The 24236-nt window shown below is 40.1% G+C and overlaps 1 protein-coding gene across 3 annotated transcripts in view; it reads right to left on the bottom strand.

Moving 5' to 3' along the window:
• Positions 1-24236, bottom strand: part of LOC134536664 (uncharacterized) — a 59153-nt gene that overhangs the window by 4773 nt on the left and 30144 nt on the right. For 2 of the 3 annotated variants that reach the window (XM_063376490.1, XM_063376491.1), the window contains exons 3-8: positions 23484-23589; positions 23282-23382; positions 16946-17876; positions 15425-15631; positions 8299-8416; positions 1165-1267 (exon numbers count right to left, since the gene is read on the bottom strand). In XM_063376490.1, the coding sequence (XP_063232560.1) occupies positions 1165-1267; positions 8299-8416; positions 15425-15631; positions 16946-17876; positions 23282-23382; positions 23484-23589 (1566 nt within the window). The remainder of the gene's footprint in view (positions 1-1164; positions 1268-8298; positions 8417-15424; positions 15632-16945; positions 17877-23281; positions 23383-23483; positions 23590-24236) is intronic. The other variant, XM_063376492.1, reaches the window with a different exon arrangement.

Raw genomic sequence — 24236 nt, 5'->3', positions numbered from 1 at the left:
GAATGTAAACCTACCTACATTGCTCAATCATAAGGCTAAGTGTGTACATATTGCACCACTTGTCATTTTGCCTCACATATACACCTCTAGCGAGGCCGGCCAATACACAACATACTGTGTTTTATCGCATAATCATCACACATTTTATACTAAAATAAAGTTTGAAATGTTGGGGTGCAACTCTTATGTGAGAAAAGAATGTTTATTGAGGTGAAGTTATTCATAAAAATAAAACCTATTCAAGGAAAATATATTTATTTAAAATGTAGAGTATACAACATCATGCCAAACAATTAAAATTAATATAAATCATGAAACAAAACAAAGAAAAGTCGAAAACCGTGCGCTAAACATGAGCCGAAACTAACGCATAGCTATCGTCGTAGAACACACTAACCACGAAATAGTGTGGGCTATAAAATGTAGCTTACTCTGCACTAGACAGAGTTTGCATGTTGCATGCTTTCTGCAAGCTATCGATATTTGACTACAAGCATGTACTCTATACGGGCATCAACGTAACCAAACATGAATTGTGCCACCTAGCGCTGGCTACATTTTTATAAGCAGTAGACAGCGGCGACAAAGACGAACAGATAAAAGTTATAACATTTGAAAAGTCTTTAAAAGAAAATTTACACTTTCGACAACTTTGTATTTCTGTTAAATAAGTAAGCAGTAATATCCGAACGAATAATAGATGTCAACATCAAAATACATCCTTTTATCTAAGAAAAGTTCATGGGCAACATTTTACATGGAAAAAAATAATGTATATCTTGCTTAGAAAGTGACAGGACCAAAACATTTCACCATATTGGATGTGAAATCGTACTGTGGGTACAACTTAAGTGAGTTTTACTGCAATTACGGTATTTTCCCATTATAACTACCAAACTGCCTGAAAGCAACTTGAAAAACAATAGCTGTTGCACGGTGCTTTATTCTCAAATTTTTACTACCTACACAAAGCGTTCGGAATCTCATAGTAGGACAAAAAACATCCTTCAACATTTATGAGAGAACTTTTTTTATCCAAATTTTGATGCCCTAAAATAACGATGCAATGATTATGCGATAAAACACGGTATTGTAAAACTCCTTAAGTATGCAGCACCCACGTAAAAAAAATACTGCAGTCAAGGATCAAGCTCGAAATATTACCTGTTGGAGATGTACTTCTGACAGGAAACTTATCTCGATGCCTTGAACATTCATTCATTAACCTTTTCTTCTCTGCTTCTGTCAAGTGCAGCCCTTCGTACAACTGGGTAAGAACAAAATCCACACAGTACTAAATGAACGACAAACAAGATAATGCACAATGTGGCTAACAGTTAAAAATTCTGTCAGAGTTAATCCATATCAAACCTTATTACAATTTAAATACAGCTAATTCTGCTTTAACATCACGGTAATAAAAGTTACACACACAAAATGCCTTCAATAGTCTAAATGAGGAAAAAAAACAGGGCCATAATTCTGCCTGTAGAATGGGCAACAACCATGCTGTCTTTTCACATTTTACACAAAAATAATATTTTTTTTTTGAGCAGTGAAACAGTAACTTCATTAATGTTAAAGTTCACCAAAAAAGCACACAACACAATAATTGTTTCTGAACCAGAAACATACAGTGTATTGTCATACATAGCTTCTCTGCTTGAAGAGGCCGAGGCGGTCGAGTGCCCGGATCACGTCACGGCCATCCCAGTTGGATTCACGGCGGGGTCGCAAGTGGACGGTCACTGCAGTGCGCTGATGGTTTTTTTTCCCCACCCCATGCCAACCATTGGCATCTCATCACCCTTCACTGTCTCAGGCCTCAATGACACGGAGCTTGTCAGCCCTCTCCTTCTCCATTTTACTGATTGTAAGAAATTAAGACATTTATCAGCAGGCAAGCACGCTCCAGTGAAATGACACACACCACGCTGCAAAAATCATAATGTGGCACTTTACGTAGGTCTAAGTACGGTTCACACAATATGAACATTTGAGACAAACTCAAGAAGATCATTCCTTTCAAGGGCATTCCATTTGAATTTAGGAAAGCCTGGCTTACAACTTACCCAAAGGAAAACATATTAAGACAAGTAGAAATAATATGACCAATACCTGCACGTCACATGTTTCACTGTATACACGAGAATTAAAATGCAGTATTTAACAAGTACCTATGTTGAGGCATAAAGTATAACTCAGTAGCACAGTTAAAATAACCAATTTATGTATGAAGTTAGTAAATTCCCCCCCCCCCCCTTTTTTTTTTGTTAGTGAGAAAATGAGACAGCAAATAAATGTTCATTTTTGGCAGGAACAATCATTCCTGTTAAAGCAATACCAAAATTTTAATATATATATATATATATATATATATATATATATATATATATATATATATATATATATATATATATATATATATATATATATGAGTCGTCCATTTCCAAAAGTGCCTAGTTGCCTAGGGAATAAATTTTCAGGAAACGAGAAAAACCTGAGTTATTTAACACTCAAGAGTTAATTTATGACTGTTATGTTTATAAAGGCTGTAAATAAATGAGAAACACAATTGACAAGGTCTAAGGTCGGTAATTATTGTATATAAAGCAGTAATAAACTGTTTTAATATGCAACTAGGCAGTTTTGGAAAAGTTTTTTGTAATTAGCTAGTTTTGGAATTGGACCTTTTGCAATTAGCTTGTTTTGGCACTGTAAATGCAACGGGTCAGTTTTGAAAATCAAAAACAACAATGAGACTGAATGTGATGTTAATAAGTTTAAAACAAATACAGTAATAAAAAAAGTTTTACTAAACGCATTAAAATAACACAGAATCATGTACAAAATGTCAAAAGCCTGCAATAAGTTATGCAAAATGTTACTGGCTTAAGTATAAACAAAAAGAAAACCTACTCAATCAGCCTATCATAAATCTGCCTCAAACTCTTTTATTTTTATTCTAACATTATTTTTAACATGCTCTCATATGCCATCAACTTAGTGTGTTAATAATTTATTAAGGGCTTATAAAAAAGAAAACATATAAAGAAGTCGCCCTTAGTTAAATCAAAAGAAAGAAAAAATTAGCAGGCTAAATGTTGCTAAAAAAAAAGTGTTTTCTTTTTACCCTAACATACTATATACACTTAAATTAGAAACTTTCAAATCAATACTACATGTGCTTGGTGCTTATGAAAATAAAGGTTATTTTATGAAATTATCAGAGTTTTGTTCTAAAATTAAAAAAAAATTGATAAATGCTTTTATAAAGTCTTTTCTCATTTTCATCAACATCGTGGGGTTTCAGTTGTTCTTGTTTTGATATAAAACTCTAAATTTTCTTTGGACGACCAATCTGCGCCATAGTGCTTCTCCAACAGTTTTTGAATGTCACGCAACTTGTCTTTGTTGACTGGCATTCCAACTGGTAAGATCAATGGCTGCATATGTTTGACTAGTTTGTCCTTCTTGTTGATTGGCAGAGCAACTCCTTGATCACTTTTATAAAACATCTCCCTGCGAACTAGTGCATTCTTTTTCTTGCTCCTAGAAATTACAAAGCGCTTGCACTTAGACAAAGTAAAAGCCCATGATCTGAGGGGTTTTAGGGTTTCAGAACAGCTTGACTTCCAATCAAAACATGAGAAATATTTTCCTAACTCAAAAACTGTCCCTAAAAACTGTCCCTACTTCTTTGAAAGCATTTATGTACTGGGCAGGGCTTGTTATGGATTCCATTTTTCTAAACTTTCTTTCAAGCGACCAAAAATCCTGTCTGCCGGAAGAAAAGAATGTCCAGTGACGGGAAAGTAGACATGAATTTTTTTCACATTTTGAGGCAAATTTTTAACAAGTATGTTACTCAGCATTCCTATCAATATAGAATTTTTGTTCTGTCCTGCGGCTCCATCTGCATGCAGTTCAATTTCTTTGGTATCTTAAAGTGTGGTATTCTTTAGGTGATGATGCACAGCAGATAGAATTTGATTGGACCCTCTATAATCGTCAGATTCAGCCCATGTATAGATGAATGTGTTTTTATTAGTCTGTTTGTCCTTAGAAGAGCCTTCGCAAATAGTCAGATTATATTGGTACAGTTGGCGAGAATAGTAATTGCTTTGGTCAGGCAACTTTGGCAAAGGAAGTTTCTTTTGGCAGTCAAACGAAAACTTTGTTACACCTATGTTTTTTTTTCTGAGACTCTCATAAAAAGCATTTGCTCTTAACTTGTGAACACGTAGTTCGGTCATCAGTTCAACTTTTTTGTTCCCTTGTGAACTTTTGATTTTGCTTTTTAACTGAAGGCACATGGAGCATCCAACTGTTACTGGAGTTATAAAACTTAAATTATACTCCCTGGTGACTATGGACCTAAAATCTCATACTCCACGACAAGCTGTTGTGTAGCACTATCATTATAAGCTTTCCAAAGTTTGGTGATTGATAAATCACTTGATAAATATTGTCTTTTACATTCCCTTTCCCGGCAGTAGTGAGATTCAAGAGGATTTAGAGATTCAATCAAAGCTTTCACTGATTTATGTCTGTTTGAATACTTAGCTTTCCTCCTATCACCACCGTGATTTTCTTTGGGGCTCTCTCCAGTAAGAAGATTACACCGGGCGATCCGCTGAATCCTATTCTTAGAAATTGCAAGTATATTTAAAAACTTTTTTTGACAAACCTGGACATTGTGTTTTCCACTTTATAGTCTAAATCGTGGCACATAGTACTTACTTACATCCACTCTTCTTATGACAGTTTCGTCACCATCATTGTTAGCATTACGTTTGGGCCTAGCAGAAGTTTGACTAGAAATGTACTTCAGTAAAAAGCAATCTTGTTGAACTTTGTCAACCAAAGAGTAGAATTTTTGATGAAATCTTCTATTATCCTGCAAGTTGAGGCTGTTGCATTCAAAAATAGACTTTTTACCTGCATCATGGTTGCACTTGGTCAAGGTTGGTAGTCACTTGGAAACATGTCTTTGCCACTTCAGTACATTATTTTTCCAATTACCTGGGTTCAGTTGTTTCTTTCTACTTTTATTTCCACTTACACTTTTCACAACACCTTCAACTCTCACTTCTTCTTCAACATTTGCAATATTTAAACTCATTTTCTTTTACAAGATCACTAGACAAGACAACATAACATGAGATATAACCTCATAGAAATCATTCAACTTTTACTCAACAAAGCTGAACAAAAATAAATGATTCCCTAAAAGAAGCAGGTTAGCCAACAGTTATTATTATTATAAAGTGTAAAAATATAGGTCTGCACTATAAAAATGTCCCCCAGTTTTTCAGAATAAACACTTTTGTGGAAGCTTACAATTAGCGGGTAGGGCTCTTTTTTACTGCAACTAGCACGTTTTGGAAATGACTTCATGAAAGCCGCCATCTTAGATGCTAGCAAGTAAGTAGTTTTGGAACAGTATCTGAGTTTTCAACAAGACAGTTTTGGAAATGGAATGAAATGCAACTAAGCCCGGTTTGAATTTGTACTCGATTTCCATTCTTTTTTTAAAACAGGATTTAGAAACTTTTGCCACTGTAAAAGTAATTTAACATGTGTATTTCAGTTGTGCCAAAATCATGCAATTAAAATCTCACTTTTCCAATTTTGTCAATTAGGCACTTTTGGAAATGGACGACTCTATATATATATATATATATAATTTCGTTTCATCATGGAAAAATCTATGCAGAACATTCTGTGCGTCATAGGCCTAATTTAAAGTCTGGAGTAGCTTATTGAACTGTGAAGTATTAGCTGCTCCAGACTTTAAATTAGGCCTATGACGCACAGAATGTTCTGCATAGATTTTTCCATGATGAAACGAAATAAGATAAAGGTAATAATTAAGGACAAGATTATTAATTATTAAATCAATTTCATAAAAAAAATAAAAAAACCAGAAGAATTCAGGGTTTGTTTTTGTTTTATAAAAGAGTTTTAGTAAAACTTATGCACTAAAATAAAGGTAAAAATTATATTCTCCATTTTTACGATAATATAATTTGTAATAAATATGTCTAAAAAAGATACATTCAGAAAAAAATACATTAGCAAGCATTTGTGGTTTAAGAATAATCAAATAAGATATGCATTATATAACCAATTAAATTAATTCTTCTCATCCATGCACTTTAAAACAATTCTTGTCTGGAAATAACATTCCTTGGGATTCAAACATTTAAAGATTACTTTTTTTTATATGATTTTAATTAGGTTTTGGTTAAATTCTACCTAACAGAACTTGCATTTCGGCGCTACATGGTGTATAACATGAATTTCGAAGGTATGCTGTGTGCATCGGTGGCTGGCTTCAGTGCGTGGACTCCCACCAACTGTTTAGTGAATTTTAATAAAACTCCTGGTCAAAAATCAGGTCCAAAGCCAGGTTTTGGTATCTTTTCAAGTCCTTTATCGGAGCTGTGCTGCTATCTGCACATGACGGTGGCAAGCTACGTTTATGATTCAGGCAGCGAATTCTAGCGGCGAGTGCAGAAAGTATGTGCGTAACTCGTGTCTCGCCAGTTTGGTATGTACTTGAAAAGCGAATATTTTATTTAGTGGTGCACCGATATGACTTTACCGATTACCGATTCAATTACCGATTATGAGAGCAATAATCGGCAGATACCGATTCAGTTACCGATTATAATGAACAAATTTTTTTAAGTGTAATAATGCACACAAAAATTTTTTATTCCCATGTGAATTTTATAACAAGATTAGGTAAAATTGAGAATACAGTTATAATAACAGTATAAAAATATATAAAATACACTATTAAGTCATTGAAAGGGGAAATTAAATTAACTTCTATTTAAATATTTGTTATTGTAAACAACTTGAACTACAGTCTAATAATTGTAATTTACAATGGGTACATAAGGTTGCATCAAGAAATTACCGTTTAACAATGTAAACATGCTGCTTTATTTTGTTCACTTGAGTTTATAGAAAAATGTTTCCACACTTCACTTTTTTTCTCCCTACTCGCCATCTCACTATAATTATATAAAAATGACTAAAAACCAATTCTAGCACATGTGATTGAATTTATGTTGACTGAATATATAAAATTATAAATACTTTTTCACTTTTCACGACACATACAAATAACAAACGGATAATGTTACCAAAGACGCCCATAACAAGTTTGTAAAACGCAGTGATAAAAACTAGAAGGTATCGGGACCACGATTTTGAACCGCTACTACGACTCGAAAAGATTGATTGTCATAGAATCCACTGCAACTGTTTGTGGTATTTTGATTGCGTGCCATATATTTTACTTCTCTGGCTACACGTAATGTACAAGGCCACTAAACAAAAGATGAAACGTAAATAAACGTGTAGGAAAAATGCATTTTTTATTGTTTGAGGCAATGGGATTTATTAAACTTAACGAAATATCTGTAATTATGATATGACACAGTTAGATGAATTTTGTAATATATACAAATATTACCGTTTTTCGTCCTAAAATGTGTAACAAAATATTACCTACTTAATTACGACGGGACGGAAATAATCGGCAAAGTAATCGTTAAGATAATCGCCGATTACGATTAATCGGTAAGTACCCATAATCGCCAATTACGATTCATCGGTATCCGCATCGGTGCACCACTAATTTTATTGATCAGTATATTTATCAAACTCTGCATTATTTAAAAAAATTCTACTCTAAATTTTGTATTTAAGTTTTTATTAGAAGTTCATTTGCAACATGTACAACATGAGAACACATTGTTACCGAGGTTAGATGTTTATACATCACTAGCGAGAACAGAAAAACCCGCTTACATTTTTTAAATTACTTATGTTTATGAAAAAGAATAGGTAAATAACGTCATTATAACTGTACAGTAGCCCAGTGGTTTGTGACCAATGTCTTGGTGCCAACCGTCACCACTCCTGCCAGAGAGCAATCATGGGTATGCTGTGCTCTTCATCGCTCGTGGTTACTTACTAGCCACGTGGCAAGGCCCGGGAGCTCCACGTGTTACCACAAAGAAACATCCCACTGATGGTATACTTAACATGCCCCACGCAGGGCACGAGCATTCATTGTGTAGTTCCAACATGGTGATGAAACACTAACATTCTTGTAATGAACTTTTCTGAACGGTTTACAAACAATGAACACAGTTTTTAATCTTTAAAATCATTAGTTTGAACCAAGATTCAAATTTCCCTCATTACTGTTTGTAAGACAAAAGTTGTTCTGCTACTTTGACATTTGGATGATACTTTCAACATGCTGACACTTACCGCTTTGCAATCGTGACATGACCAGCCCTTCAGCCTGCTGCGTGCTGCCTTGCCACGCACCGCATCCCGCTGGTAAATGTAGCTCGGGCTTCCTTTAGTGCGCTCCTTATCAGGGACTCTGCAACCAACAGGAGCTACCTGTATTACATACATGCCCAACACTTCAAACAAGACCCTTTCCATTCTTTATGTCCACAGATACGCAATTACGTTTTATTATAGACCATTCCAAAAGTCTATATATATATATATATATATATATATATATATATATAATCGGCGTACTTTGAACATTTTCAGACTAAAAAATTACTGCATAAATTATAAAAGCAAAAAATGAAACCAATTTAAATCATGAATAACCAGCTTGGCTACAAATTGAAAGTGGTATCAAATCTACACCACAGACACGATGTCCACAACATAGAGACAAAATTGCAATGATCACCTACAATATGATATATATATATATATATATATCAGGAACTTAGCTAGAAATTTCAAGTGTGGAGCTATTTTAGGTCTTATCGAGAAGTAAAAGAATCAAGAAAAGACTTTTGTAAAAATTACAAACTTAATTAACACACTTGAAACCACTAAATATTCAAGCTTCACGATTGGTTTTTGGTTACGAAGCATTATAAAATTTTCATTACATGTTTGCTTTGAGTCCATTATTTGTGAACCTGAACAAAAGTGTGACTGGTTGAGTTTGATATGAATTTTTGGGTTGGGGGAAAAGGCATTTTTCAAAAGTTATTTAAGATTTTTCATTAGTGTGAAAGTTTTTGTCCATGATAATGTTGCATTTTTCACTTCTATTTCAATTTTCAAAAAAATTTGTCTCCTCTTTTGCTTTGCTCAATGCTGAACTGCAGGACACTCTGTAGCATTGCACAATGATTTGTTATATACAGATATTTTTTTTTGGGTCAAAAGAATATTAAGAATAACTTTGATATAAAGGATGATAATTAATATGTAGATAAGGATAATTGTTCAGATCTGTTAAGAATTGTTATTAATTACTTTGGTTAAATTTCCTGGAAAGCCTTAAAATACTTATTTCCTTGAGATACTTAATTATTAATTTGAGGGTTAATTCCAATCCATAATAATTAATTTTGATATTTGATAATTAATTTCAGTAGTTGTTTTGTTTAAAGCAGTGAAGATCATAATTTTACAGGACATGATTTTTAAACTAAATTTCTAATACGGTATTAATTTCAACCTTGATTACTAAATTTTGAACATTGTATTTAAATTTGTTGGGTAATTTTAAATTCTATTGGATATTGCTAATGTAATATTTCGAGAATAGTCTGGAAGGTACAGAAGGAAGAGCGGACAGGCGCGACACCCTGGCGCCAGAAAGTTATTTTTCACCTTGTAAATGCGTGTTTGGGATTTACACGTCATATGGACGCACAGCTGTAGCGACCGTCTGGTAGGTTCTCTGGAGGCTACCACTAGCCAGCCAATCAGGGCGAGCCCTGGCATGGAATGATGCGCCCTTCCGAATTTCCTTATATGGTCATGTTTTGGAATTATGTGCGCTGATTGGTCAGTTGGCCAACGGGGTTGCCTCCCTTGTGTTCACCTTTACAAGGGAAGGTAATCACGTCGACAAGTCACAAGACATCATGGAAAGTTACTAAGAGATAATTTAACGCCTAGGGGCTGGGGCCAGGCCGTATTTTTTTAACCTAAGTTCATTTTTTTTCGGACTATGTAACTAGAAATTTAGGCCCTAGGCGTCGGCATCGGCTCGAATTCGTGTGATTACGGTCCACGATCGACGGTATCTTGAGTTATGTAGTTAACCAAGGGACATTACTAAAGTATTTTTTTTTTTTGGCGAGTGACAAGACTCCTCGACCGTCAACGGCAAGATGTATGGTGCTGTGGTATGTATTTGGACCTCATACTATCAAAATTCAAAGACATAGTTAAAATTTGTATAAGAAAAGACAAAAAACTGTGCAAGTAACGAAGTTTTCTAAATAAATTAATTTGTAAAATTGTGTACGGAGGCCATGTAACGATGAGAAAAAACATTTTTTTTGAAAAGATATAAACAAAGGTAATTTAATAAACTCTTTTATTTCCAAATAACGTAGAACGCAGCCACCGTAATGAAAAATTCCTAAAGAACATTGTTTGTCTTTGTTTTGTTACGTTTCTCTGTGTGCTTAGCCGGGCCACACATACAACGTAACAACTCTCGAAGATCAGGGTCTTGCAGTGCAACACAAAGTGGAGGATCCAGTGCTGACTCACCAAGTGTGTTTCTCTTGTACTAGCTTCATTTCAGAGAAGTCTCTATCAGTCATCTGTGCGAAGCAGAATGACTCTGTATGTCTGTGCTAACTTAGTAATGTTAGGAAACAAACTTGTGACAGTTATGTCATTGCGAAGGAAATGTACATGTTTAGTAGATGATTTCTTCTTGTTATCAATGACCTGTGTGTTGCTTAATCTTACACCTTATTTTTCTTCAAGACCACACATCTTGCAGACAAGTGCATGGTTTTGTGTCCATGTAAACCTATCAAATGGTGTTTCATGAAATTTTTTGCACAAGAAACAAAACATACTCACATCTGTATCACAAAAAAGCCATGCTCTGTTACCCTCCCATTCACATCAAAAGGTTACACCTTGTTTTCTTCTTTCTACAGTGTTTTAACTGCTCTAGTAGAGCTAGTTGATAGGCCAGTATCACAAACAGAAAATTCTGCAGGTTTACGTCTTCAGAATTCCATTGGTGTTGATTCAGGTGTCAACACTTTTTGATGTGACATTTCCACCATTTGGAAAAACCTTACAATTTTTCTTTGGTTGAGAACTGAAAAATGGTGTGATAATTTGGCTCCCCTTTTGAGTTTAGACACGAATTTTCCAAGCAAAAAATGTATTCTATACCTTTTATGTAGCGATTGCTCATGTTCAGCCACGAAAAAAAGTCCGGCATTACCAAAGAGATGTTACACACAAAAAAAGGAAACATTTGCCATCAGATTGACACTACTTTCTATTTGGTGGCATTATTTGCTGGAAAAACACACCATACAGGTTACATTAATGTCTATTACATATTAACAAACTTGTGTTTTCTGTGTTCAAGTTTTGGCTGCCTTATGCATGATTTTGAAATTAATTTTAGCTGCTGTGAATCATGAAAAAAATCACATGATAATACAACATATTTAAAGCCAATTAACGAAATCAGAAGTGCAGGGTGCACACACATACACAAAGTTCAATACAACTTATCTGAAAACATTTTTAAATCAACATTAAAATAATCTTTTGTCTCAGCTATGTAGTCCCTGATATGACCTGGCATGCAGACTATAAGCAGGCAAAAAAATGGGAAATGTATTTCTGTATTTAAATAGAAATTTATGGAACTTTTGATGTATTTTACCGAAAGATTTGTGATTGGCAGCGACAACCATGTGTTTAAAGAGTGATGCTCTTATTGGTTGGGCCATTTGGCTGTCTTCCTCCTGCATGAGTGAAGGCAGCCATGTTGACTGGCACTGAAGTCTCAGCAGCACCAAAGGACAGTTGTGTTCTTGCTTGTTCTGTGTTAGCAAAATGTTTCTGCCAACAGCACAGTCCAACATCTAAATTAAATGTGATGAAGCATTGCAGGCACTATTCTGATAAAGAAACCTATGTTGTAATTTTGATATATTTTCAGATTTTACAATCTATTTTGCACTATGTAACCTGGGCACTTGGGGTTCTTGCAGAAAGTCACTTTCCTTGTTGGTTCAGACACGAGAGAACTTCATCATCATTTAAGCGTAGAAATTAGACCCTTACCTTTCTCTGCCAAGTGATTTCTTTGTAAACATTTATTTTGAAAAAAAGGTATTTAATTATTTTATCTTAAATACATCAATATTTGTGTGACGGAAGTACTCTTCCTTTAGGAGCACCAACACTCTTACAAAAATATGTTTTCCCAGTCCAAACTTCCAAGTTTACAGCTTAGCTCTGAGGCTAGGGGTGTCCAAGATTAACACACCATCACTGTTACCGCATTTATCAGCGTGTGAGTCACACATTTTATCCAGATTTTTAGTTTAAAAAAATGTAATTGAATATGTGCGTAAATAACTAACCAATGTTGGTTTTTTACATTATTAATCAAAATATCTCAGCAGTGGTGAGAAGCTCCATGAGCAGCGCAGTCTGTGGCAGTGTTCACGGTTCTCCTTCCCTCTCATCGTTGTACATGTCCCGTGAACTGGCACCCACTCAATTAACTTGTCTATCTCGATAGGTGTTCATGGCACAACTGTGCCCAAACATTGTTTTTGCATGAGATTTTCCATGCTTTCAACTAAACATTCCATGACAAAACTGTAGCCATCATTGGTGTTTATAGGTGCTCATTTTATACCGCCCTGCACTAGTTTTCCGAATACGTGAGAGCTAATTTTTAGAAAGAAAAAAAAAGAAAAGAAAGTGTAGCTTTCACCCTGTTCTCTCTCCACAGCAAAGACATGGGTAAAAACATAAATTACAATAGACAAAAGGGAAACGAGGGTTTAAAAACCAGCAGTAGTCTCTTTTGTCATTTTGTTAGTTAGGGGGTCGTAAATATGAAGGGGTGGGGGGAGAGAGAAGTGGGCCTCCTCACATCCTCCCGTAGTAAAAAGACAAAGAAGAAACAAGGGTCATTTAAATAGTACAAATTGGCTCTTAGGCTCATAAATATTTTAAACCCTGTTCCTAATTTTAAAACTAGTGTTGTATTTATTACGCACCAGTCGCCCAGCCGGTGCTGGCAAGTGACGTGACTTGCTGGACTAACATTCGGCTGGAGGGGGGGATGGGGGGGGGGGGGGAGAGAGAGAGAGAGAGAGAGAGAGAGAGAGAGAGAGCAAAAAATACAATGAATAAATTGATGGATGTGTGGCTTCCACGTGCTTTAAAACTTAAAAGACTTAAAAACTGAAACTTCACACTTCAATAACCCAACTGAAAGATAAAACAAAATATTAAATTGTTATTTGGATGATCAAACTAAAAAAGTAAATTTTCCATGCTATAGTTGACGAGAATTAAGCTAAAAGTAATTACATATTTTTTTTAATATCAATCCTTTGCTTTGTTTATTAGTTCATGGCGCCTATGGTTCAGAAATCGAGACTGGATAACAGCAACCAAACATCAATGAAAGGCTAATGAAATCTTAACAGTTTTTAACAAATCTTTGCAAATCTGCAAGTAATATTTATTAAATTCCTTGTCAAAAATCATGTAGTATACCCAAATCTCTTATATTTTCATGCTGTAATTGCCAACAATCATCCCTTACTTGTACACACACTGTAATTGCAACATCCTTCAAGCAATCATTACTCGCTCACATGTTACCAAATAATAAAATAATTAAGGGTTTAATAGTATCATACTACTGGTTACTGAAGGCAGACACTGATTTGATATTGCCATTAGACTAAACCAAATAAACCTAACAGTGAAGTAAGTACAGTAGAATCCCGCCGATGCGACCCCCCTCTGATGCGTCCATTCCGTTTATACGACCGTTTTGTGAAACAGTGAAAAATTTGAGCAGAGAAAGTCAAAAGTTTGAGTAAAATCGGCTGAAAAACAAATCTGTTACACTTTGTTGGGCGCTATGTGTTCACGTTTATCTTGGCGAGCGCTGTACTGCAAGCAGGCAGGCATACAAAAGACGGCTAAAAATAGATACCACCCCTCTAGACTCTCCACTAGCCAATACCGGTAAACTGCGCGCATCACCCGATAGTATCTACGCGCGCGTCTATTGCCGTCCCGGTTCCATGCCTTTGTCTTGCGACTGGTTAGTGTGATGTGATCATGCCAGCTGCATCTCAGGTGTCACTGGCCACACAAAGCTGTGTTCACTGTGTTAACGACATCGCCAGGTGTTTGGTTCTCGGCTATTTTTCTATAACATCGCTGACTTCGCACGTGCGCAGATAAACAAAACAAAAAATTGCGTGGAATTATGCTATACACCTCGGACTTGCATACCCCGAACAATGGGTTCCAATAAATACTCACGCTAAGTGAACTCGCATCACGCGAGTTCGGCTATGCTAGCCGGCTGGTGGTTATTTTCGTTCAAAACGTGGCGAAGGAACTTGTGTGGATCAGGTAGAAAACATTCGGCTATAAACGAAAGATATAAGAACAATGCTATCCTGAAATGCTGTGACATGTTTTTGGAGTAGATAATCACAGCGACAGACCGACAGGATGCGCTCCCGTCCTTGCCGTCAGCGATGTTTATTTTGACAGCTCAAGCAATTATCTATTCCAAGGCCCTTCACAGAGTAAAAAAAAGAAAAAAAAAACGTTGAAATGCAGACAGAAAAGTAACTATGCAGTAAAATAAATATATTTACGGCCCTGCTAAATTTTTCTATTCAATAAAATTTGAGGTATTAGTGATTTTTCAGCAGAAACTGCTGTGTGACTGATAAACAAATTGTATCATAATAACTTATAAAGTATTTATTAACGGCAAAGGACAGTCGTATAAGCCCATAAATATATTTATTTTACCGAGAATGGACTATACAACCTGGCTTTTGACGCACGCTGTGTGAGAGGGGAGGAAATTGTTGACAGTTTCTCACGCAGAAGGTTGAAATAAGGGAGGGAATATGTTGAAATGTTAGTTGAAAAGGGGAGGGGGTGTTTTTACATGGTTTGTGGCTCTGGGAGGGATGAGCCTTGAAGAATTAGCAGGGGATGGGAGAGGTAAGCTTCGTGTCACGTCACGTCACATATGACGTCAAGCCGCCGCTACCGCCAGCCTGGCCGGAAGAGTTTCTTATGCTCTCGCAGAAGCTACCACAGCGGCTTTTCGTGCTGGCGGGTAAGATAACATGACAGCTGAGACAGCTTTTCGTGCGATAGTGGACGCGCCGAGCTCGGCTAGACACTGCCTGAGCGGCATTCACATTATGTATCCGACGATGCGGTGACACCCCGAATTCTCTATTGCGACAATTCCATTTATAAGTCCGTTTTTCCGGAAACCGTGAGGGGTCGCATCAGCGGGATTCTACTGTAACTGTAAGAAATGCACAACCCTGGTGACGGCTACCTGTCGGGGGCAGGTGTGGCCAGGGGCTCCACCCCCAAGCCGGGCCCTGCCGGGGCGGCCATGCCCAGCTCTGCCAGCAGCTCCTGCGTGGTCTGGGAGCTGCCGGCCCTGACGCGCTTCACGTCACCCCCGCCCGCCGCCGGGAAGAAGGTCTCGTCCGGGTCGCCGCTCCTCTTGGGCACCTCCAGTCTGCCGGCAGCCCGGCTCCTGCGGCCAGCACGCACTCGCTCAGCCTCGCGGGGTGGCAGCCCTTACCACCTTCCTCCCCCATCCCACCACATGCATGCACGCACGCACTCGCTCAGCCTCGCAGGGTGGCAGCCCTTCGCACCTTCCTCCCCCCTCCCACCACATGCATGCATGCACGCACTCGCTCAGCCTCGTGGGGTGGCAGCCCTTCGCACCTTCCTCCCCCCTCCCACCACATGCATGCACGCACTCGCTCAGCCTCGCAGGGTGGCAGCCCTTCGCACCTTCCTCTCCCCTCCCACCACATGCATGCATGCACGCACTCGCTCAGCCTCGCAGGGTGGCAGCCCTTCGCACCTTCCTCCCCCCTCCCACCACATGCATGCATGCACGCACTCGCTCAGCCTCGCGGGGTGGCAGCCCTTACCACCTTCCTCCCCCCTCCCACCACATGCATGCACGCACGCACTCGCTCAGCCTCACGGGGTGGCAGCCCTTACCACCTTCCTCCCCCCTCCCAACACATGCATGCACGCACGCACTCGCTCAGCCTCGCGGGGTGCCAGCCCTTCGCACCGTCCTCCCCCCTCCCACCACATGCATGCACGCACACACTCGCTCAGCCTCGCGGGGTGGCAGCCCTTCGCACCTTCCTCCCCCCTCCCACCACTTGCATGCACGCACACAAGCCTGTGTGAGCAGCAGTTCCTTACGTCTCATCAAACTAACTTAGTCTCAAATACAAATATATACATAATTTGAATAGTTAGAATAAAAACATTTTTAAAATTGCACTTTAGTTTTTTATTAATTTAAGTAATGATTATATAATTCACAATCTAAAAAAAAATCATAATTCAATTAATTCTATAAACTATTTAAGTTATCAAAAGTTGTTCCACTGCTACGGGTATTTCTATTTCATGATTATAAAACAATAATGTTCCTGCAAAGAATGCATCCTTCACATTATTTTGCAGTTATGGAAACTGATTACGTGATTACTGTTCGCTGTTTGCAACTTTAACACATTGAAAATGAGTACACTACATGGCTCATTGTCAACACTCACAATAGATATTTTACGTTGTATAAAACCACTTAATAAAAACCTTCATTAATGCAAAGTGACAAAATTTGGTACCTTCAGGTTTTTATTATTGACAGTACAAAAGATGTATCATTTTCAAAATATGATGCGAAATTAGCTAACATTTTTTGAAGGTTTGGAATCTAACCACAGTATGTACATGTTAAGAGAACATCTTCTGCCACTGTCAGCGAGATTGGACTGCAGAGTCGAGTTAAACAGAGGTGCGTGCTGTCACTCACCTGCCGTGTGAAGCCCCAAGGGAGCTGTGCAGAGACTTGGCACTGGATGAGTCGGGGCTCTCTAGCACCATGTCTTCGTTCTCCTGCATCCTCTGGTGGTCTTCCAGGGATTCCTGGAGGACCTTCTGCAGGACGTGGTCGAACCCGTCGGGCTGCCCGGGCACGGCCAGCGTGGACGTGTGCCGCACGCCCCCGCTGAACTCCTGCGTGGAGCACACGTCCACCCTGCTGGGCCGTCGGGCGAGCGACAGCTTGGCCTGCGTCAGCCTGCGGGCAGGCGGCTTGCCGCCTCTCGCGGAGGAGGTCGCCTCGTTGCTCGGCTTCAGGACCCACGTGCCCGCCCGCCTTCCGCAGGGACCTCGCGGCTCGTCCTCCTTCAGCAGCGACGGACTCTTGTCTTCGGCCGGCGGGGCACCACGGGGCGTCTCGGAGGGCCCAGCATCACCGGCTTTCGTCGGTGTCCGGTTTGATGCTCGACCGATGACGGGACTGCGGTTTTCTTTCGTGATCTTGACTTTTATCAGCTGCTTCTTTGGTGTCACCTGTTTATCAGACTCTATGTTCCGAAAGTCATCTGCATTATCGTCATCTTCTTCCGCCAGAGTTTCGGGAATAATAACGTTCACTCTGGGTTTCTCCGGCGCCAGGGTCTCCGGCACAAGCGTCATGTTATCGAAACACTTGAACGTTAACGTGTCGGTACGTGGTTTGCTCTCGGAAGAAACTATTTGGGCACCGCCAGCCACTTCCTCCTGTTTTCCTGGTACATTCTCGTCCACCTTATTTTGCACGGCCTTCTGATCCCCAAGGCTAGGACTCTCGTCATGTAGTATCTGCGTGACAACCGAGTATGCATATGCAAGCTGGCTTTGGTTTGCACCGTCTCCATCACTGGGGAGTTTCTGAGTGCTGCCCACATTCAGGATACGTGCTGGAACACCGTTCACATGTCTTTAAATAAGCACTAGCAAATATCTCACAATGAAACAATGCAAATACCCACACTGTCTCCAGCAATTATGTTGTATAATACCTAATTAAAAATCTATGACCAATCAACCAATTTATACAAATATGTTTTTGAAGTACATAATATTTTACTAAAGAATATAAACATAAGGACACAAAGACAGTGTTAGGTTTCGTTTAACGAAATAAAAAGGTTTTCTTTCTTTTTCATTCGAGAGTTTTATTGTCCGAAAGACGAAACAACCGCATCCAATCACTTTCAATGTTTTGTTCACGCATTCGACACGTACATCCGCCTGTCGAGAGTTGCTCGCAGCTCGGGCGAATAAGGATTAACGAAAATTAACGTAGGTTAAGTCCTTCAGTAACATCTTACTGTAAGTACACGAAATCAGTACGGCCTCAAACCTGGCCGCACCTGGCGAAACACAGTCGCCACGATTCTCCTACATATTTGGCGAGAAGCCACCGAACACGCCCTCCTTGTGCAGCGATCGACAGACGACTGTACATGTCGAATGCGTCAACAAAACATTGAAAATCATTGGATGCGGTTGTTTTGTCTTTCGGACAATAAAACTCTAGAATGAAAAAGAAAGAATACCTTTTTATTTCACTAAACGAAACGTAACATATGGCGCCCCACGTTGGGCGCCAAATGTTACCACTCACCCCCTCCGGCTAGCTCAAATTAGGTGATGAGTGGAACATACAGATTGCAGGTCACTAAGAAAGAAGAAATTAATAAACAATGTTCGATGTATTACCTGGTTTTAATTATTAATTTAAAAATCACAAAATATTTAGCGCAACACAGCACACAACAAAAATTTAACCAGTACCTCCATAAAGGGGAAAAACACATAGACTTATTACAAATTACATTATATTGCCCGGATAAGTTCCGGGCAGCGAACGCTGGACAAAACACTTTGTTGCCTCGCTGTGAGCTTTGCCTATGACCTATGACTACGGTAAACAATTTCTAATTTATTGAAATGTCCGAAGAGAAAAAAAAAAGTTGTTAGGCGTCACATGGACCATAGCCGTTAAGTTGTAGTTCAATATTACATTGTTAAATGATGCGAGCCATCGCCCGACCACGACCTCTTGGCACGGGCTCAGACAACGACTGATCTTACAGCCTTCTTTTCCTTCGTGCAGGCAGGGTCCTGGGCTCGCTGACGTAATTTTCAGCCAATCACGGTGCATAGCAACAGAAGCTCCCACGAAATGCTTACTTCTGTTCCCATGACGCAGCGATTTTGTATCTTTCTCGCACTCCCGTGACTGTGACTCACACGCCTAGTGTGTGAAACAAAGTCTCGGTCGTGGAAATAACGAAGGAAAATCACGTCAGCACGCCTTCCCACACAAAGAAACCAGCAAAAAAATTACTTCAAAAATAAACTTATGAATTTTAAAATTATAAACAATAAACCTGGTGAAATACTTTACGTGTAACTTCGAAAAAGAAAAAAAAAACTTTACATCATTTGAAAACCTAACCTCAAATTTGAAAAAATAATTTATGACAAAAGATGAATGCATGAGGAATGCATGAGGAAGGCTGTAATCTGGGTTGTTACAACAGTAATAATATGTTTCGTTTCACTAAAATTTTTGAAAACACTTTCTTACAACAATTTCCACATAGATTACTCTGTAATAATTGATAAATATTTATGGTTAAGATGATTTTTGGAACATTGGAGGTGAAAGTTTAAATGAGATGGTAGAATACACTATCTTGGCTTTTTGAGGTTGAGCTGTCCTGAAGTGGTAGGGCTCTACATATACTTGCCAGGGTCTTCTTAGATGGCCAATCATGAAACATGGTAGAAGTTAGAAGAATATTGATTACATATTATGACAGAATGGCTAAAACATTGATAGCCACCCAAACAGCTAGTAATTAATATCACAAAAGAAATATGCACTGCATTACGTTCAGAGAAACCAGAGGAGCAGGCATTACAAAAGTTAAAGTTTTGTGTACTGTTTCCATATGCATTCAATTTTTGTAACTTTCTGAGTTATAAAACTGGAGCATGTTTAACAACCAATGACATAACATATTCGTAGCAAAACTCAAAAGTATTTATACAACTGTTGTGTCCTTTCGTAAGTTGGCAGCAGTGCGACATGTTGTAAACAAAAGGTGATTATGGCGGGACGCGGCTACGACGGGCGCGGCAGGTCTTGTGTTGTGTGTGAACAACGAGGTGCAATATGAGTACCATGAATGCTGCGATGTGCGGCGTTAAAGTCATCTACATAACACTGGCGACGAGGTCGGAATAACGCGTTTTCGGGTCGCATCGGGCACGTGATAATCCGCGGCAGCATAACCTAGATGGCGTCGTGGAACTCGTTTGGTGAGTTTGTTCCGGGCCGGGATGCCTGGCAGACGTACGTGAACGGGTGAAATACCTGTTTATAGCGAATAAGATTACGGACAAAGAGGAGCAGAGAGCCATATTTTTTACGGTATGCGGGGCCGAATTGTACACTTTAGTGGCGTCGTTGTGCCTGCCGAAAGCAACCAGTGAAGTGGATATTAAGGACATTTTAGCAGCATTGTCCAATCATTTCAACCCCAAGCCGAGCGAAATCGTGGAAACTTACAAATTCCACAAGCGAGATCAACAGGAGGGTGAGTCCATCTCAGAGTATATGGCAGAGCTACGGCGTCTGTCGGCCCACTGTAACTTCACAGATTTGAACAGAGTGTTACGGGACCGCCTGGTGTGCGGGGTGCGCGACAGGACACTGCAGCACGCAATGTTGGGCAAGGTTGATTTAACCTTCCAGTCTGGCCAGGAGATGGCGACTGCGGCCGAAGCAGCGGGTCGGAACGCAAGTGATCTAAGAGGGGAAGTGAGCGGTTTGACGGGAGCAGTAAATCGGTTAGGCCTAGGTACCTCCAAGGACCAGCACACCGGACAGAACAAGTCTAACCTGGTTTGTGAGGACGGGCCACGCAGGCGCACACTCGAGCGGCAGGCTTGCTGGCGCTGTAATGGATTGCACAGTCCAGAGAATTGCAAACACCGTTCCTAAAAATGTAATTATTGTTCCAAGCTGGGACACCTTGAACGGGCATGCATATCGAAACAGAAACACGGTTCCAGGGTGCAGGGGACATCAAGAGGGGCCAAAACAAACCCTAGTAGCGGGGCTTTTCATGTAGCGAATGGACCAGATCCAGCCGGCGAGCACTCTAGCCTGTAGTCTCTACCAGTTACAGGCAAGCACCCCCAGGAATCACCCGCCATTCAAAATGTGGGTACAGGTGGACGGTAAAGACCTAGAAATGGAGGTGGACACAGGGGCCGGATTTACCGTTATAAGTAGTGAAACATTTGAGAGGTTATGGCCGAGCAGACCAGAGCTTAAGGCCGCGAATCTTCTTCTCCACACTTGGTCCCAGGAGAAGCTGCGGGTACTAGGGGCACTGGAAGTGCGTGTGCAGACGAATGTTGCAGATGTACAGTTGCCACTCTTAGTGGCAGATGGGCGTGGACCGAGTCGACTGGGGCGGAGTTGGCTAGAGCCCCTCGGAATTTCAGTGGAAGGGGTGCACACCATGCACTCGTTAGCAGCAAGCATAGCCGCACAGCACCCCAACATGTTTGTCAGCGCAGACCTGGGGCACTATGTAGGGCCCCCAGTGAGCATAGACATTGAGCCAGATGCCAGACCAATTTTTCGTAAGTGTCGGCCTGTGGCATTTGCACTGCGCGATGCCGTAAGCAAAGAGATAGACAGACTCGTGGAACAGGGAGTGATCGAGCCAGTAGCATATTCTAAGTGGGCAACACCCATTGTTGCTGTATGCAAAGCAAATGGTTCTGTCAGATTGTGCAGCGATTACAAGTGTACTGTGAATCGGGTGTGCCAAAGCGAGACTTACCCTTTACCAACTACAAATGAGGCTTTTTCCAAATTGGCCGGTGGTAAGATGTTTTCTAAATTAGACTTGGCTGATGCATACTTGCAGGTGTCCGTGGGTGAGTACACCGCCGACCTGCTGACGGTAAACACCATGAAAGGTCTCTATCGGGTCAGGCGGTTGCCCTTCGGCATCAAGTGTGCCACGGCGGTGTTCCAGAGACTGATGGAAACCTTACTAGCAGGGATAGAAGGAGTTGCTGTGCTGTTAGACGACATCCTCATCATGGGAGCGACCGCTGAGCAACACTGGCAGCGGGTCAACCAGGTCCTGGGTCGGTTAGAGGCAGCTGGGTTACGATTGAAGGAGAATAAATGCGTGTTTGCCGCACCATCCGTTAAATTTTTGGGGTTCAGCGTAGACAGTGCTGGCATACACCCAACAACAGCCAAAGTGGATGCTATACACCTTGCACCGGCACCCACCTGCAAAAGGGAACTACAGGCTTTTTTAGGGCTACTCAACTTCTACAACCGTTTCCTACAGGGTAAGGCCAGCATAGCCGAACCACTTCACCGTCTCCTGGATGCTGGGCATAAATGGGAGTGGACTGAGGTTCATTAAGAAGCTTTTCACGCTGTAAAAGAGCTTCTTCAGTCAGACGCAGTCTTAGTACATTACGATGCAACGAGGCCTGTGTCATTGACATGTGATGCTTCAGAGTACGGCGTGGGGGCAGTTCTGGCTCATGTGGAAGAGGACGGGAGTGAGAAAGCCATTGCTTTCGGGTCGCGCACATTGCACAAACATGAGCATAACTACGCAAAAATAGATAAGGAAGCGCTCGCAGTAATGTTCGGGGTGGTAAAGTTCAGGCAATATGTGACAGCGAGACCCTTCACAATTATCACAGACCATCAACCCCTGTTGCGGTTGCTGGACCCCACCAGGCAAACACCAGATTTTCTATCGCCGAGGTTGCTACGTTGGAGCCAGTTACTGTCCATGTTCGATTACAGGATCACATATCGGCCAGGACAGAGCACTGCGCATGCGGATGCTTTAAGCAGGGTGGGGGAAATATTCAATCCCCGGGTCAGGAAAAAAAATATATATATATTATTTAATTTTAAATTGGAAGATAATAAAGGAGAAAAACTGACCAAAAGAAAACAAAATTAAAAATTAATAATAGCATTGTAAGTCACGACTCACGAGTACAAAGATGCAGAGAGACTGCTGTTGTTTCAGTAGCAAGGGTGACAAATTATTCCAATATAGGATGGCAATAAGACAATAGGAATAATATTTTACACTCAAGGTAACACTTACTATCAAGGAGCATTTCCCACAAGGGATCAGTTATACTGGAACCTTTACAGTGCTTCAAACATATGCTGTGTCCAGTAATAATGAACTACAGCACTGAAACTGCGAGAGTTAAACCATACAAAGGATTGCCACAATGTTACCAATAGATCTCATCCGCTCTTCATTGAGAAGGGATTTCTTCTTCTGTGCATCAAGTTCATTTTCCAAAACCTTGCAACGCTCACATGGCTTCTCAGTCTTGCTGGAAAAAAAATCAATTAACAATCAAAACTAAAAGTTTAGGAGGAATTAGTGAAAACAACACAATCAACTGCTCTTCTTGAAAACTAATGTACCACTCACCTCTTCAGTTCACATTCAATTCTATTCAGGTCACTTAGGGTCACTTGAAGACGATTCTTCATCAGCTCACATTCGTGTTTTGTGTTAATATACTGAGCTCTTAGACCTGTAATCAAATGCAGTTATTAGATATGCATATCTTATGACTAGTGATCGTGTTCTGTACACTACGGATTAACAAGTTAGCTTTGTTTTAATCCAATCATAATATTTCTAGACGATAGCCCATTGGTATAAATGAGAAGTTGTAATGATATTTATCCAAACTCTCTCTCCTGGTCAATAATATAAATTCATGCATGAACAGTGTTATAAACTAAAAAATAATTCAATATAAGCATTTCATTATTTTTGAAACAGATAATGTTAAATTTTCGTGCTATAATTCTCTTCATTAGTTCATTTATCCCAGATAACTAACCAGATTTTAGGCACACATTGCCGTTGTCCGGGGTCTCGGGCTCGAGTCCCGGTGTGGCTCCTAGTGGGAAAAGGCGGTTCTTGATCTGTGTTGTCCGGGTGGGCGCCAGACTAGCTCGTTTCTAGTCGTGAATTTGGGGTCGTGGATGTATGTGCCCCTGCGTGGCCCACTAGGGCCGGCGGCGGTGTTGCGTGAGATGATTTTAAATAAGAGACGTGGAGTTGAGGTGGTGGTGTCGTACCTTTTATTCAGGGGAGCGAGTCGTACACAATACAACACTCTACAGAGGTCCCCGGGGGGTTTTTACTTGTTATTCCGTGGCGCCGTATTGT

Source organism: Bacillus rossius, chromosome 11, assembly GCF_032445375.1.
Source record: "Bacillus rossius redtenbacheri isolate Brsri chromosome 11, Brsri_v3, whole genome shotgun sequence".
In the NCBI taxonomy this organism is placed as follows: Eukaryota; Metazoa; Arthropoda; class Insecta; order Phasmatodea; family Bacillidae; genus Bacillus; species Bacillus rossius.
The sequence above is the reverse complement of the archived record's forward strand: the minus strand, read 5'-3'. Positions and strand labels throughout refer to the sequence as shown.